The sequence below is a fragment of the Rhea pennata genome, chromosome 4 (assembly GCF_028389875.1).
Source record: "Rhea pennata isolate bPtePen1 chromosome 4, bPtePen1.pri, whole genome shotgun sequence".
Lineage (NCBI taxonomy): Eukaryota > Metazoa > Chordata > Aves > Rheiformes > Rheidae > Rhea > Rhea pennata.
The window spans coordinates 63,814,070-63,831,689 of NC_084666.1; the positions used below are offsets into that span (position 1 = coordinate 63,814,070).

The window sequence follows — 17,620 nt, forward strand, 5'->3', positions numbered from 1 at the left end:
TGAGAGGCATGTCTTTGCCCTCTACCTCACCTGAATCCTTTTCCCTCTATTGTGCCCCATTTCTATTTTCTTCCTGCATCTTCCCTTCTTCCTTACATATTACTACTACTTCCAGTTACTCCTTATCTGTCTTCTAAGGACAGATACTTATCGAGCTGCCCACCTGAATAGTGTTTACATGAAATAGAATGTGACAGTGTTTGACAGGTTGACAGGGCTGCAATTGCCATGTGTCTTGCACAAGAGTTGTAACAGCCTGACCTGACCCCCTTACCATTACAAGCTGGAGTTAGTATACAGACTCTTTCTTTAAAAATTATTCTTCTCGTAAAATATGCCTGTACCTTTTGTTTTAGGAAAGATCCAGAAAGGAAAATATTATACGTTCATCTACAGTGTTAACTGTAATGAAGCATTGGTGGTTTAATTGTGTTTTACATTTTTTAATGTATCTTTGAGAAGCATTTTAATTGTTTTGTATTATTTTTGCATCTTTGAATCTGAACTGGTTTTTGTGGATCCTGTCTTCTTGTTATATGTTATGTCTGTAGGGGTTGGCTCTGTCCTAAGCATAAACTGTGGCCTACTGCAGCAATACTAACAGCTCTATCAGTTATAATTATTAAAATTTTATGCTTTGAAGTGAAACTTAAGCCTTCCACAATTAGATCAGAAAAAGTCATGGTAGCAGTGTCTGTTTCATTTGGCACATGTGACTACTCTAGCAAGAAACTGAAAGAGGAGGTTCTGGAGCTGCATTTTGTCAGGAATAAGTGTAATGAAGGCTGTTTAAAGGATTGTACTTTCGCAAGAGTGACAACCCACTTCCAGCTTTAGACTGTAATGAGTATTGCAGCAACAGATAGTAGAGTCTGTTAAAAATGATGTCTCAGCCTCCACTCTTCCTTCTCATTTTGTAGTTAAGCTTTTCAGGGTGGATTGTTCTTTTCTGTGGTTTTAGTCAGTATGAGTAGTTAAAATCTTGGAGTAACTGAAATGGCCAAAAAAGCTATTATCAGATCCTTCTGTAAAGTAAATTTGTAAATGTAAAATTACTCCATTTGGTAAAGCAATTTGCTGACCCTCCATTGTGTTTTACAGTTTGTGGTAGAATTTATTTTTATTATTAGCTCTTCAAGTATATTTAATACTGTTGAATCAGAACAGTATATATGGGTACTGTAGGCTAACAAACATCTATGTTTTTTATGTATACAGATATTTATGTTTGTATATATACACGTATGCGAGTGTATGAATGTATGTATGTGTGTGCAGATCTATACACACATACAAACACGCACACACACAGAATATTTTAATAGCGTAATCTGTATGGATCAGCCCAAACCACAGAGTTGGAATCTGGATTTTTCTAATGCTCAAGAGTGTATGAAATCTGGAATACAATTTAACTCGTAATAAAGGTAAAAGCTGGCTTCAGAGTTCAGACCTGAGCTTTGAGAAAGTTCAGGGAATATTCTGATCCAAGGTTTGGTTTGAATCCATCTCTGTATTAAAATAGAATCTCCACTTTTTAAAATATTGTTTTCCTCACATGTTATTCCTATTTTTTCTGTTCATTATTTTTATTTCCCTAAACGATGTATGTTTATCTATTATCTTGAAATGACCATGTGGGGATTGTTTTACTAGTCTTTCTTGTCTTAGAATAGTATCAACTTTGTTTCAAAATGAATACATTCAGTTTGCAACTTCTGTTACAAATTTTCCTCTTGGAAATGTGATAGTGTTTTTTTATTGCATTTTAAATAAGCAAGGCATTTCTGAGTAAAGCAGGTTACATTCCCATGAGTTTTCATGACACCATTCATAGATAAATTCCAAGCACTGAAATGGTACTGCAGATAGATTTATAAAAATGACAGTCCATTGTAATTAGACGGTCCTGCTTGAACAGAGCAATCCAAACTAAGCTCTTTTGAATTGTTTTGTAGCTAAATCAGCTACACAGCACGGTATCTAGTTCATAGTTGAAAACAATAGAGAATTAAACATCTAGTATAAGTATGGGAACTTAAATGATAGTGTGAAATGAACCAGTGCTGCTTGTTTTCTCCTCTTTCAGCAAAGGCTGGTGATGAGAATTCATTTTTGGTTTTAGCCAAATTGGCTTTTGACTTTTCAGCCTGGATTTCATCTTAGTTTCCTAGGTTTGCAGCAAATATTTAAGTTCTTAAATGTACTGTGAGGAAAGTCGTGTTAAGTTACTCAGTTTGAAAATTTTGATCCTGCTTGAACTGACTAGCAGTCATCTGTGCTCTTTTATCTTACTGCAGAATATACAGGGATGTTCACTGGATAGTGACCATAACTGAATAATGTCTGTAATATTATGTAATTTTCCTGTATAGGGTGAACCAGGTCTTCCTGGGCTTCCTGGACTCCCTGGGATAAAGGTAAATAAGCTGCAGTCTCTGTGTTGTCCTGGGGGGCACCACAAAGTGTGTGTGTGGGGGGAGACTCGCTGAATGTGGCTGAAATGGGCTTATTGTGCTTATGCTTATATTTCTGAGTCCTTGATATTGAACTGGTGGGTATAATAGGAAGGTTTCACATTGGAAATTGATCAGGTGTCTGTGAATAAATAGTATATCTTACATTAAAATGTGCAGTAGAACATCATCTTGCCTAGGAAATAAAACCTTAGTGCTTCTAAAAAATCTAATATAATGCAGTTTTTTACTATTTTATTTAATGGAAGAAGCTTGTCATCAAAGTTTTACTTGGTTTGCACTTTGGTGAGTACTTTCTAGTAGCAATAGTCTACAGAATTTACCAAGCCTCTGGCCAGAGAAGTACATTCATTATTCACAGGTTGTAGAGAACTGGCTCTATCAGAAGAAATACTCTGTGCTCCCATTACACAGCAGTGATTTCCACTGACAAGTCACACTACTTTAGTAAGATTCTATTCAATATTAGCTACAGTGCCTGATCTAATACTTTGTTTAGTTATTGGCTTCCTGTTTGTCTGGGATCCTTAGGTAAGTTGAAACAGAAGACGTGGTTGTTTTAGTTCTAGCATAAGTGGTTGCAATGGGAGTTGCAGCCACTTAGACAGTTTGAGCCATAACTGTAAAATGCTGTACAAAATGAGCAGATTTACATATCCTGAACGAGTGCTGATTAGATTGGTTGCTTCTCCTTCATAGCAAAGACTATTCTTCAGAGAACAAAATCTCATTGAAACATTTTCTTTGCATTCCAACATGGGTCTGTGCATACTCTAGGAAGTAGTTTATATCATCTTTCATTAACAGAGGTATAAGTCAAAGGCAGAATTATCATCCTCCTTGGTAGGAGTCAAAATTTATCTCATGGAATGCAGCAGTTGCAGTGGTTTTCTCAAAAGACTTGTAAATTGCCACAGTATTCAAGGATAATGTCCATTTTGTGGTTCTAGTGAATTATAGGAAGAATTCAATGTGCATATTAAAGTTTGTATGTTATAATATCTGAAAACATAGTTCCCAGAGAGGTCTTTCATTTTCTGGGAGAGTATATCAACTAGTGAATATCATTGAGGAGCTGAATTCTTTACAGAATCAAACTGTGTATTCGTAAGCACCTTTCACAGCAATCCCTGGTCCATTTACTTTGCTAGTGAGCAAAGAGGTAGCTCAGTTGGAGAGTTGCTGCAAGTCTGTGTGGATTCTGTTTCCATGCAGAACATGCATGTCCATGCATATCATCAACAAGTAAATGCAATCTGAGTCTATGATCTGAGAAAATTGTTGTTGTGAGCCTTTATTTGTTGGTGATGAGAACAGCTCGGAAGAGTAACTGGGCAGGTTCACCTGAAAGGCAAAATATGAAGTGAAAAATGGATGAAGTGTGGGAGTTTTGCCCACAATGTTCAGCCAGAATTCAGTGAGATACAGTGGAAAAGCTGCAGAGTTTTCTGCATAATAAAGTGGAATAATGTGGCCTAGTAGTAAGCCTTTGGGATAACGCTGACTTCTACTGAAAATCTGGCACAGAGCTAGAGTACTGATGATTTGGAGAAGAAATTCCATCTACTGCAATCTTACGTCGAGGTGGTTAGACACTATGTTGTAAAGCAAGGCATCAGAACTCGGATGAGAGAGGACAAAGCAGATCTCTGGCTACAGCAAACCTACAGAACAGTGTTTGACTTAAGGCATTTGTAAACTGCTTAACTAAGGAGTCCATATTAAAAGCCTCAGCTTAAACATGAGCCGTGGCATGAGAAATAGTAACAGAAATCAGTGAATGGCTGGACTTAAGAATATGAGCACTTGTCAGCAACAAAAATGAAACAGCCTAGCCTTCTTTTCTCATCTCTCTTTTTTGATAAAGATTTATGTAGCCTAAAGACAAAGTCTTCACATCAATTTCCAAGAGTAGTCCCAGTGATCTCTTATGGAGAAACAGATTTGCAGCAAAACTGATGCTGATTGAAAATTTCTTTAAAATAATGGTGACCAGATGAAAGACTCGAGCATGGAGTTATTTGGACTTGAAATTTGCTTATATTTTCCTGGTGTTATTACACAAAATCAAAAGGAATTTTATGATGATTTCTTTTTTCATTTGTAATTATTGTTCATTACATTTCTTCGGGGTTCCGGGGTCAGTTCCCATCAGAACTTTATAAGACTCATTAAAATATTTCTTTGTTATTCTAATCATGATATGCGGTGGTGGTATAATACAACAGAAGTAATACAAACCTCATACAAACTCATTACAGCATGTAAGAAGTTTCCATGGTGTTTTTTTTCCCCTAACATTTAAATGCATTACAGAGTTCTCATATGTTCATGTATGTGTGTAGTACCTCTCGGCAGGGATTTTGCAGGTTATCCCCAAACTTTCAGACACAGATGTGTGGTCACCCAAGCTGAGTGCAAACAGAGGCATGCAGGACACAGTGACAAGGCTCTTTACGAGGTAGTGGCTACTTTGCTTCCTTTCCAGTGCATAGCAACTAAATATTCTCATTTTGTTGTCATTATTTTTCTACAGTATTATTCTCTTAAACTTCTGTTATGTTATGCATGCACATACATGCACACTCAGAAGTCTTCCGCAAATATTTCTGTTGAGATCTCTGGCAGCTTAGAAGTGTTAGAATTGCTACTACACTTTGTGATCTTTCTTTGGTCTTATGTAGCTGAAATTACAGAATGTTCTCCAAATTTGTATCTTCCTATAATGTTCTGGTTAGCTCTAGGTGGTAAGTGCATCTGAAATGCATTAATATCTACAAATGATTGGACCTAGCTTAAACCAACGTTCCCCAGCCAAATAGTCGAGGAATAAGGACAATATATTTTCTGGAAATTAAATGAAGAAATAGCAAAAATTAATATCAGATCAACAGATAGTAACCCAAATGACCCCGCTGATTTTGTATAAATGAGCTAGTTGTCTGAGGAGCATGTTGGCAGAGCTTTTATATTCTCAACAGCTTTGGAATTCTTATGTGTTGACAGAATGATACATACAGGTGTCTTCAAGACACATGAAAGAGTGAGAGAAGACTCCAGGTTGCCTAATTTTCAAAGAGTTTTCGTTAGTATCTTCTATTTCTTCCTTGTAAGACACAAGGAAGCTCTTGGATGTAGTTATTCTAGTCTTGAATATCTATCCTATGACTATACATATGACTAAACGTAGGCATCTTTTCTTTAAATCTGTCAATTGAACAACAAATTTGCTGTCATCTAAATGAATCTGTCCGTAGTCGCAGGCTGTATTATGAAATGTTGTAGATAACTATGCACATTCAGAGCACTATTTACACTAAGACAGTCTATGAAAATGTAAATGCCATGTCAGGCAGTGGACTATACCTTTCCAGCTGCATCTCATCTGTCGTCTTGTGGATGTAGAAAATTCCTAAGGCAGCCAGTCCAGTTTTCTTGAAAGAATAGCCAGACTACTTAAAGGATTAATAAATACTGATCACTGGGATAGTTTCAGCTTCCTATAATGCCATTTTCAATTAATTAATAGCCCATCAGAGCTTGATTGAATGTGATAGCAGGGTCTGAATGGACAGCAGCCTCAGAAGGACACACAAGTACCGTGTTTGAATTCAGAGTATGCAGCAGAGTCATAATCATTTTCCTAGACTTGTTCACCATGTGCATGCAGATGTTTTGGGGAGTTCCTCTTGTTCTTTTTCATCCTCTCCTTACTATCAGTTGGTGCCATGGAAGGAACACAAGCGCAGTCAGTTATTTCTAAGACAGTGATAAAGCTGTCTGTGACATGCTGGAGAAACTTTTCTCAACCACCTGTTGCTGTTTTGGAATGATCGGAAATTTAACGAACCCCTGAATGTGCTCCACCATGTCATTCAGGAAATGAGTAAGGCACTTAAACACAGAATATTTACTCATCACGCTGTGATATCTCACAACTGACATCAAGTAGATGCAGAATACTTTCCGTGAAATGCAAACTTCATGCATCTCTTCTATCTCATAACTTGTATAGTGTAATACATACAAAGCATCAGTCACTTACTAAAATGGAAACCATTTATACCCTCATTCATTGTAATGTCAGTCATCTCTAAAATACCGAATCAAAAAAATCTCCAATCAGAAAATATTAAAATGTGGCATTTTTTGTGGCATTTAAGCACTATAGTCCTCTACTCCATCACTGCAGAGGGAAGCCTTCAGCAGAACACAAGCTTCTTATTCGTAACAGCACTTTGCAGCTTCTGGCTTTTCTTCAGTGTGTCTGGCATTTCTCTCTCCTTACTCCCCTCCTTTTTTAAGACAACTACTGAAATAAAGGTGGTGAGTGCAACTGAGATTTTATGCTGTCATGTTCAAGAAAACTGCTGTTGAATGTTTTGACAAGAAAGACTTCCTCATCCTCCCACCTTTGGGAGAGAGGGACAGTTTTCTGTGTTCTCAAACCCAGGGGAACTGGCTAATCCAATACATTTACCAGTATGCAGTCATTTGTATTCTTCTATACAGTTACTTTGTCCCAGACTTCACTGGGACTGTGCCTGAGTAAGGTTTCAAAAGAAACCTAGATAAGGATATGGGAATTTGAGAGGTACATATATATTTTTTTTCTTCTTTTTATGAAAGCAAGAGCACTTTAATTTCGGTCTGTATTTGAATTTCTTTTTCTCTCCATAGTCAAAGATCTTATCCGTGACTTTCATAACGCTGTGGAAGAACTGAAAAACTTGGTGTTACATAGAATCTTTTTCCTTTCTCTCTCTTTTTCTTCCCCCCCCCCCCCCTTTTTTTTAAGTTCTAGAAGACTTGATATTCTTTTCATCTAGTTTCATCTAGTGGCTTTTATTAAAATAAGTCTTTCAGAGAAAATAAAAGGCAAATTTTTCTAGTGGTGTGCAAAGTAGTTAGTCTCCTTTAGACTCTCTAGAAGAGAGATGCTGTATTGCTGAAGCTTATTTTCTGGTCCCTGCTCTTCCTTTTGGCATCTGTTAGTACAATGAAAAGAATTCTAAAGTAAATGGTTGTTTCAAGTGTTTCATTTTAAAGCTTAATGCTCTTCACCACCTAGAGGAAAGTTCTTCAAATCCCCTTTTCCCCCAGGAGCTCTTAGGAAGGTTGAGTACATTTTCCCTTTTCTGTTTGTAGAAGATCTCTGTTTCTATTCTTCTTCCTGTTTTTTTTTTTTTTTTCCTTTGTCAGCGACTGTTACCAGGAAACCTGCACTGCCTGTCCCTCTCTCTCTGTGTTGTTCCCAGGAGTAAGTCGTTCTTGCCTAGACTTAAGTTCCTCTTTATCCCATCAGTCGCCATGCTCAGAAATCTGTTCCAGCCAGAACTCAGGAGTTGGAAAGGGCCAGCTGACCTTGTGATAGACTTTTCTGATTCCTGGATACAGAGAGGTGCTGGACATGTTACTGCAGCAATTGAAAACTGTGGGAATTCAGCTTCATACCCTGCTTTGTAGAAACTTATACTCCCTAGTATGCATATGCATCAGTTGACATATTTATTGAAATATTCAAGTGAACTAATTTCCAACCTTTGTTTGCTTGCATGACAGTGTTCTGAAGAGTGGGTTGTCTGTCTGAATAGACAAAAATATGCAATGCCATATAGGTCAAATACTGAAAAGTAGAACATAATGATGCATGTTCTGGGTGAAATGGGAACTGATCTAAAATATAGGATTTAGTCACTTGCCTTTGGAGGGCTAATTCTCAAAAGTAGGTCCGTGCATAGGTAGGTTTAAAAAAAAAAAAAAAAAAGACCGAATTTTCATTTTCCAGAGTGGAAATACATAATCAAACATATATCTATATCCATACAGTTACGTATCTAGCTTTGTTTATTTCTTTCTAGCTGTCTCTTTTCCATATGCTGTAGCAGTAGTCACTTGCACAGGGTAGACACCTAATTTCCCAGACTTAATTTTGAAAATCAAGGTAAGAAAATGAAATCATTGTTAACATTGGATGATATGCTTGTGGCAGGAGTGTTTACTGGGGCATTCTTCAGGAAATATGCATTTCTTAATAATCCATCAGAAACTGTCTACTTCAGTTCATGAAAGCTTTCATTTTTTTTTTCCTGGAAAAGTCTAAAACATAAGTAACTGAAAAACAGGATTTGAATTTTATTACCCCTAAAGCTATTACTAGCTGGAAGATTGAGCTTGTGAGGATCTATTTCACAGCATCTGTTTCATAGCATCATTTAATTTTTCTTCGTTCTGAAAAAAAGCCCAATCCAAATTCAAATGGAACTGAATAATCTGAGAGTCTAATATTCTGTGGTACTCAGAAATCAAGTGTTTTATCATCCACGAAAAAAGACATGACATTTGTAAGCTGAAAATATTTCCCTGCCTCAGGCATGACCATTTTAGATGGTCAGCAATGAATGCATACTGTAACATTAATCATTTTGAATAGTAACAACAAAAATTCCTTTGATTTATCACCTAACATTTCTAAAGAAAACAGTTTGGGGGCAGACTGTAATAATTTAGCAGATCAGTCATTGTAAAGAATTAAAAACGAGGCTCTCATTACATCAAGTGTTTTTATTCTAATCCTCAAAAGTAAGTACCATTCTGACGTGAATTATAATTAGTCTTTAAGTAAGAGGTCCTTGATATGACTAATGCATGCAGAATTAATCAGAATTATTACTGGTTTCTTTAGCACCCTTTCAAATAAGCATACATTCTTCAAGCAGGCAGAATTTTAAAAAGTGGAGAAATTAGGCTCACTAAAAAGCAATACATGCTGTACAAACTAGGGCTAGTTGCAAAGGCTTCAGGTTTTAGACAGATTTAAAGACAAGCTTCACTTCTTTAACGCTTAATGAATCACAAAGGCTAAATTTGCATTTGGAAATTCAAAACCAGAACTGTTCTCAGAAGTTCAGAGACTAACTAGAGCATAAAGATACTATTTCAAATATGATCAGTAAGCCAGACAACCTGTTTAATGGGCTATTTTTGGAGCTATTATGAATTGGTATAAAAAACTTAAACAAAGATCATATAAAATAAGTTAGCTTTTTATCAGATTTCCCTTTACCTTGCTCATTTCCTTCTTATGAGCTGAATGCTGTAGTCCTGAGAGCAAGACTCCCATGAACTTCGGGCTGTGTATGAAGTCCTCTAATACCCTTCCACAATATTAAAGAAAAAAAAAAAGTGCAGTTCTCTTAAGTGTAGTCTAAAGCTGGTTGAATTTCTGGGAAGTCACTTCACTGGAATTGAGTCTCCAGACTCCCTGCGCAGAGGTGGGCATGGCATGATCAAATACAGCTTCATTGACTGCTACAGGGTTGCACCTGTTTTAAAGACTCCTGAGAACTTGGTCCTCCCTCCTTTCCAGAATTGCAGTATTTTGGCTACATAGCAGTCTCAGAAACAAAGCCTGAAGACAGCAGATGGCAATTTCTGGAAAATCAGCACTGGTGTCACTGAATCAAATTCAACCTATTATAACCTCATTGCTGCTATTCAAGCTGCTACACATCTGGGTTTTTGTTTGTTCACTAGCTTTTGTTCTCTGTATCTCCGCTTCTGTAGGATTCTTTCAGAAGCACTGAAGTAGTAAAGTGTACCATACTGTTTATGTTTTACATATGCCTGTGAGTGAGTCAAGATAATATGTAAAAGAAACTCACCTTGGTCTCCTGAAGTGATTAAAAAGAGGACATGTCATGCCAGTTCTTGTCAGCAGGGACAGTTTGGGATCTCCCAGCTTCTGTGACTCATGAGGACTTGTCAGGCTGTGCCAGGACAGAGGCTGGGAACCCTGTGAGTACTTTCGACTTGCAGGAGGGAGTTTGGAAGCTCTGAGCCTGCCCCTAGGTTGCATTTTGGAGCATGTGGTTCTTGTCCAGCCCATACAGCTAGGTCCTTTTGTATGGAAACTGTGGCCTGGATATTGCCCTGGAAAGTAGTTGTGATGGGGCCAAGATGCAAAGCTAGACTTGCAGGCTGCTGCAAGTACAGCGTTGCTGTATCCAGTAGCTTGGTGGTCCTAAGTCTGGAGGTGCTGTCAGTGCCTCTGGACTTTTTACTGCTAAGCCAGGATTTAAATGATGGTTGGAGTCTATATTGTCAAAATCCTCCACAGAAATTTTAGATACTTTGACATGATTTACCAACCCAGAAATAACAGCCCTCGAGTCCAGGCCTTGGGACATTCTGTCTGGCAAGTCAGTGCCAGGGGAAGATGACTGTTTTCTGGCACCACAGGAGACCTACCAAACAACCCTAGAGACCCCCAGCTTCCAGGGCCCCAGCACTGGGGCAGACATTGTATAAAACATTTTAGGCTCAATGAACTATACAAATAAGTGAGGGAAAGTTTAACATTTAAACTACTCTGACTGGTTATAGTGCATATCAGGTTTGGATAAGGATCAAAATGATTTAAGCATTTGTTCCTTGCAAATTCATGGTCTAAAGTTGTTTTAGTTTTACTTCTGTAATTAACCTAGAGAAGATAATGCAGTAATCTAGTGTAAGAGAACAGTACAGTGGCCATGGGATAGTTTGAAATGTTTTTTGAGAAGACCTCTTTCACAGTTTATTTCTGTAGAGGGAGAAATTTGCCAATAACTGGTTTATCGCTTTAGCAACAATAAAATAATTTATCAATAACTTTGAATATTTTCAAATAGAAGCTAAATTTAATCCCTCTTTAAAGAAAAACTTGTGTTATGGGTGGCTTTCTGCAGCACAGGTTTCTTTTGGGGCAGACACCAAATGGGAAATGTGTTATATTTATTAGGAGACCCTTAAGGAAGACCCTTCTGTTTGAAAACAGAGCATGTTCAACTGCTGCTGTTCTCTGCTGCGTGCTTGTACCACTGCAGGACCGTACTCTGGGCACAGGAAGTAGACTAGGCCTGCATATGAGAACAAAGTGTTAAATGATTATGTTGATGTGTGTGTCAGCTGTGCAATGTAGGCTAATTCTGAGTGCTGTATTAGAACTATTTTGTTAAAAAACCTGTATCAAATTTGTAGTGAGTAAAATGCAATTAGCATGGCAAACAGAATTTAAATGTTGGACTTCTTGTAAATGCAAGTCTGAGTTTAGCCAATTACAGGTTCTATAAAAGTTACAAGAAGACAGTGAGAGTGAGCAGTGTGTCTTAGGGTTAGCCCTTAATATCAAAGTTAGTCTCTGCCTCATCCTATAAAAGCTTTGATCAGTCTGAAACAACCAGTTATGAATGTGTTTAGATAATAATCCACATAAAAATTTGACTGGTCTCCAGAGTGATTTTCATGTTCTTTTAAGTTTTGTTTTTCATTTTTTGTTACTGTTAATTCTGATGGAGTTCATATTAGCTTAGGTGCACAGCATATCAGTTTAGGTCCATTTTCTATTTCAGACATTCTGTATTATCAGATAAGAGGCAAAAATTGACTTTAACGAGGTTTGTGAAAAGTAGCATATAATTTGTTTTGTGACTCATGGGTGAAAATGAGAAAACAGAGATAGACTCATAGTCTCTTAAAATATCATCATCTCAAGCCATTAAAATTATTCTTAAAAATAAAAACAAACAACTCCTGTAAAAAGGAAGCAATTCACAAGCTTTTGATTTTTTTTATCTAAGTTGCCTTTGTTGTATGATTGATGTAAATTGCTCCAAGCACTAATAATAAATGAATTTAGAATGCTGAAACTCATCTAGTTGAATTCCTCTGAAGTGTGGTGTTTCCTAAGCAGTTAGTTCATTGTAAGTATGCTAAAGGGTTAAACTAAAAAGCACAAAGAGTCATCATTCACTGATAGTTTTTTATACAGTTGCCAAACAGTATTTCAAAGGGAGGAATTCCTTACTCTCCTTTCACAACCTACCTGTTTAACATTTCTCTTTCTAAATTTTATGCTCTCTACCCCTGCTTTAGCAGGCAAAGCAGCTTGTGGTAGACTCTTACTAGATAAAACTTTGTTTTTATGGTAAGAAATTGTGGTGAGATGTTTAGAAAAGCATTATAAATCTCAGTTGCTCTGATTCCTTACATTCCTTTCAGCATTTCACAGTAGTTTGGAAATAATACTGAGCTTTCTTAAGCAAGATACTTAGGAGATGCTGCAATGAAGGCCACAACTACAAACTGACTTTGATGTCAAATCAAAAGTGCGGTCCAAGCCAACCTTTATCCTTGCTTTTCTGCAGCAATGTGCCAGCTAATTGCCGTGCATTTAAAACATAAACTGAAAACCCTTAGTCCTTGGTTTTCTAACTCCATTGCTCTGTGACTCTGGCATTGTGTTTGTGTGAAAGACTAATTGAAATGGTTTCTCCCTTGCCCCTGCATTACAGAGACATCAGCATGCCTTACTGAGAAGAAACTTTGTTTTCATTACATTTTACGCGTCATTGGTAGTGCTAATCTTGATAGAAACTCATTTATGTTCTTGTTACTGAGCAGCAGCAAGGATAACGTAAAGCCAGAAGTTGGCAGTATCTGCAGGATGCAGTTGCAGGATTCAGTAGGCAGGCTGAATGGGCTTTGCTTCTGCTGCAGATGTTCCTCTTCTGAGGAATGGAGACAGCAACTGCGCAGACCGACCTGCTGTAGTTGTTACCTGACTGGGAATGGTGCAGAAGTAAACTTAATGACTGTTTTCAGTTAATGTATTATGCTGTGGTTTTACTCAAAAGATTTCAAATCTTACAGATGATAGTGCTGGCATTCAAATAATCTAAGAAAATTTTTTCTTTAAGACTTAGTTCAGGTGGCAAATCAGATCTGTCTTTTAAGCTACTTAGCCTCACTGGCAGTAGGTAGAGGGATATTTCACGTGCCTCTTAATGTAGCCAAATCTTAACTCCTGCAGGTTTTATTTTTATTTTTTATTTTATTTTGTTTTATTTTTTGTGATAAGAACATGTGTTGGATCATGTTCAGCTTGGCATCCATCATAACCCCAGATCTCCCTCAGCAGAGGTGCTACTGGGCCAGTCAGCTCCTGGTCTGTACTGATACATGAGTTATTCCTCCCCACGTTTGCTATTGTTTTCAAGCTTTGTTTCATAGAAGAGCTGCACTCTGCTTATTCTGATTAAGCTACCAGCCTCCTCTGTTATCCATTCCACTAGCTGTTGCAAAGCAGCTTTTCCTTGTCTCTCTGGAGAGGAGGCTGAGACTTCTTTTTTTAATTCCCCAAAACTCATCTTGCAGTAACTAGCTGGTATAATGTTGAATAAAATACCAGAATCTGATCCAGAAGCTGGGCATCACCCTCTGATTAACACTTCTAAACCTTACCACTGAAAAGATTGAACTGTGTAGTCACTGCGTGTTTCATTTAACAGAAGTCATAATTAGCTGTGCAAGAAGTTAGCCCTAGTACCTTTGCGTTAAAACAATTTGGGGCTGTTGGCTACTCTCTCATTCTAAAATAAATGATTGAACTGCACTATTCGTCACTTACTGGCTTGAAAATGTATAGCTCTATGATAGCTTTACATTACTCTTGCTGACGTGCACTCACATAAACCACAGGGTTATTTTCTAATGGCAGTAAGAAACATACTTGTGTGTGACATATTTCTCTTAATGTATTCCTCTGTCTCTTTTGCATGGTGTGTTACTACATCACATTTCTGAATCATGGCCAGCTAGACCTTCATGTGGGAAAACTTACTACTAAGTTTTATTTTATGCTTTGGTTGGCTAAACTGTTGAACTCTGAACTTGCTGTGGCCCTCCTCATAACCACAGGAAAGATTCCTCTAGTTACCACTATTTTAGCTGGTTTGCTAAAGATCTTCCTTGCTTTGAACTGTTGATGAGATCCCAGATAAATACACAAGAACACTTTCTAGTTTCTAATACACCGTACCTGTATTTCTGTGCGGGTGACTTGTTGAATGGAGTGTTATCCAACTGCTTATGTTCTCTCTCTGCATATGCTGTCAGTAATTATGTCAGTATAGGATTATGACATATCTGCCTTTCTAGCATTTTAAGGAGGCATTTGATGGGGATTTTTTAGTCATTAGTAAGTTCAGGGGTATTGTTAAAAGGCTTGTAAATAAATCTGTGTTAATTTGGTTGTATTACTGATTTTTAAATTTATGATGCCCTGTGGGTAAATCTTGATTCTAATTTACGTGAAAAATGTAAGATTACAAAGCAGGAAATGTTGTTCAGGAAAGTTTATGAAGGAAAAAAAATATGGCTTATTGTCCTCCATTCAGCTGTGGAGATAGATTAAAAACAAAAAAGTGTCATTACTCCCCTGCCTAATGATGCTGTGCCATAACTCAGCTTAATTTATGCTGTTTGTCTTTTACATTTGTACAAATTAATGGGCAGGAAGAGGGTAGAGCAGAGAGGGAATAAGAAAAGCTGTACCTCTTTCCCAGCCATTCACGGGCCAGAGAAGTTGTCTGGGTGCAGGGAAGTGAAGAAATTTACTGTCAGAATGAGCTGGGAGAGTGCCATGGTGCTGGGAGTCTCATGGGAGTGGCATTTCACTTTTGATCTACTTTTTGGGGTGACGTAGCTAAATATCTTCCATGAAAGCACACTGAAACAGCACTGTCTGCTGCCTCCTTTTGTCATCATTTTCAAATACCCTCACCCCATCTGCTAATCTGTTTATGTGCCGCAATATAAACTGCATCATAACACATAGCCAAAATGGACTGTTCTTTTTTAATTTAGGAATCACTCAGAACTCCCCTTCTGCTTCAGTCTTGCTTTGATATTCATTTGGTGAATTATACTATAATCTAGGTTGCATATTAACAGTCCTTAACCTAATAAAAACAACGTTTGATGCCTTTTATTTCATTTGCATTTCATATGCTGTGTGATGGCTTGCTATAAGAATTTATGCTGATGAAAATTACCCGTGATGAAAAAGATGTCTGTATAACTGTTGCATCACAGCTGGTGAGCTGCGGGCAATCCAGGGAAAACACTATCCAAAATAAACATGTATAATTACCTACTGCTAAATAAATAATCTAACATCCTCTTGTATTATACTTTTAAAGGGCGAACCAGGTTTCATTGGTCCACAAGGAGAACCAGGGTTACCAGGGCTACCAGGAACAAAGGTAACATTATTTCGCCGACACTTTATTACAAAGCCCTTAGAGCCAAAGTCAAATTCAACTTGCTTAGTATGTAACAAAGATTGTGTCTGTATTAATGGTGTAAGAATCTTTTATCCAGAAATAAATAAGGTATTTCTCAGAATCCATTTCTGTAAATGCTCCGGAGAGTCTAGAGTTCACGGTAAAATGTAGTGCTTGGAAATGTGAAAAGTCATAGTTCATGGACTATCAAGCATTTTTCTTTGTAGTGATGCCCTCAAAAAATGTGATCGATCACTGATGCTGTATCCATTTGTGACTTGTTTAAGTTCATTGGTTACTTTTGTTAATGTCAGCATCTCAAAAATCATTTGTTGAAGAAGCAGACCATGGTTGTCTGAAGAAACTGTATTTTCATAATCTTGTTTAAAAAGGGCACGGGACAGTGTGCAGATATTAGAACTCTGATGCCACACGTTACTTTGAAAATATAGGTTCATTAAATGTGAATTGGGGGTTTTCTTTTGCTTTCTAGGACTTTTTTTTTCTTTTTTAAGCCACTATGTGGCAAAGTTAGAATATTATGAGTCCAAAAATAGCCTGAAGTAGGTCTCACAGTTTGGGAATTTTTATTCCATTTTTTTCAGAATAAAGAGAAAAATTCTTCATAATTCCCATTTCTACTTTAAAGCACATCTGCTTTTGTCTTCAGGAAGAGTCTGTTTACTCAGGATAAACCTCTTCAACCCATTACAAGTTCTAGATGAGCTTGAAAATGTTTTCTTTTGAGGATTTGATTTTTTTCGCCATGGTCATGTACTGAAGACAGGGCAGTATTTGATTATATTTTGCATCTGCTGCAACAGGGTGACAAAGGGGATCCAGGCCCTCCTGGAAAGGGTGAGCGAGGTGAACCTGGAGTTCCTGGACCAAAGGTCAGTCTGATTTTACACTGGAAATGTTTTCTTAGTTTTAAATCTATGAACACATCTTTTTCTGCTGGAGAACAGAACAGAAACTTGGTGAGTGAGCTTTTAAATGAAAAAAAACAGTCAAATATTCCAATTTAGTCCGTAAGACAACTTTCAGCATCAAAGTCTGAACTCTTTGACCATTGCAGCTCCCAAGTTGAATGCAGAGAAAATCCATTTTGCATGCTGTTTTCTAATTCTATAAGAGAGAGATATCATTGTAACCATATTTTAATGTTTTCTTGATGTTTTTCACTATGTAGCTACCATCAAGTTTTCCTTTCCTAATACATCCTGAAAACCCTCAGCCAGTTAGTTTCTTACTCATCTGAGCTTGTGGGAAAAACCTTTGTAACACTTTAATGTCCTTATCTTAGGATGTTTAACTATCTTATTTATTGCTTATTTGTAATTTCTCAGGAGCTATGGAATGAACTTGGGTCATTCCTGTAAATCAGTGTTCATGATACCTACTATTTACTAATACTAGTACTACTTTTCCTTTTGAAGGGTGGAATCTGTGGCCTTTGCATGCTGATATGAAGGGATATGTTACTCTAGGTGTTACTAAATTCAATGCCCTTACAGATTTGTGACCTTGATCATGTGAAATGAAGTGTTTCTGCTGATCCATACGGTAGTCAGTCATTACTAATTTCTTTTTCTCTGCACTCTCATTCCTCTATCATGTCTCTCTTGTCCATCTTCCATCTTCCTTCAAACAGGGGAGAACAGGTGAACCTGGATCTAGAGGCCCGAAAGGGTCAAAGGTCAGTAGTAATAAAATTGTCTTTGCTGGAGTAGCTAACACAACGCTATCTAGGATAAGTAATTTGAGACATCTCAAAGGAACTTCACTTTTCTTAAAAATACACTGTAACAGATCTGCAGACAACAGATGCAGTTTTATGTATGAACAGAACATTCGGACTTTCAACTTCAGCTATTAGAATCAAATCTTGTATACTTTAAACACCATCATTGTAGTTTTTCTGTCTGTTGTAACAATTACTCCTTTCTGTTTGCTTTGGTTTTTCTCATGCCACTTATTTTTTTTGGCAGGCAGCTGATACAGGTTAATCCACCAAAGTGTCAGGAATCAGCTCCTGTT

General features: G+C 37.3%; 1 protein-coding gene across 1 annotated transcript in view; it reads left to right on the forward strand.

Moving 5' to 3' along the window:
- Positions 1-17,620, forward strand: part of COL25A1 (collagen type XXV alpha 1 chain) — a 286,790-nt gene that overhangs the window by 254,482 nt on the left and 14,688 nt on the right. Inside the window, exons 15-18 of the mRNA XM_062574954.1 lie at positions 2,376-2,420; positions 15,497-15,559; positions 16,405-16,473; positions 17,235-17,279. Coding sequence (XP_062430938.1) covers positions 2,376-2,420; positions 15,497-15,559; positions 16,405-16,473; positions 17,235-17,279 — 222 coding nt within the window. The remainder of the gene's footprint in view (positions 1-2,375; positions 2,421-15,496; positions 15,560-16,404; positions 16,474-17,234; positions 17,280-17,620) is intronic.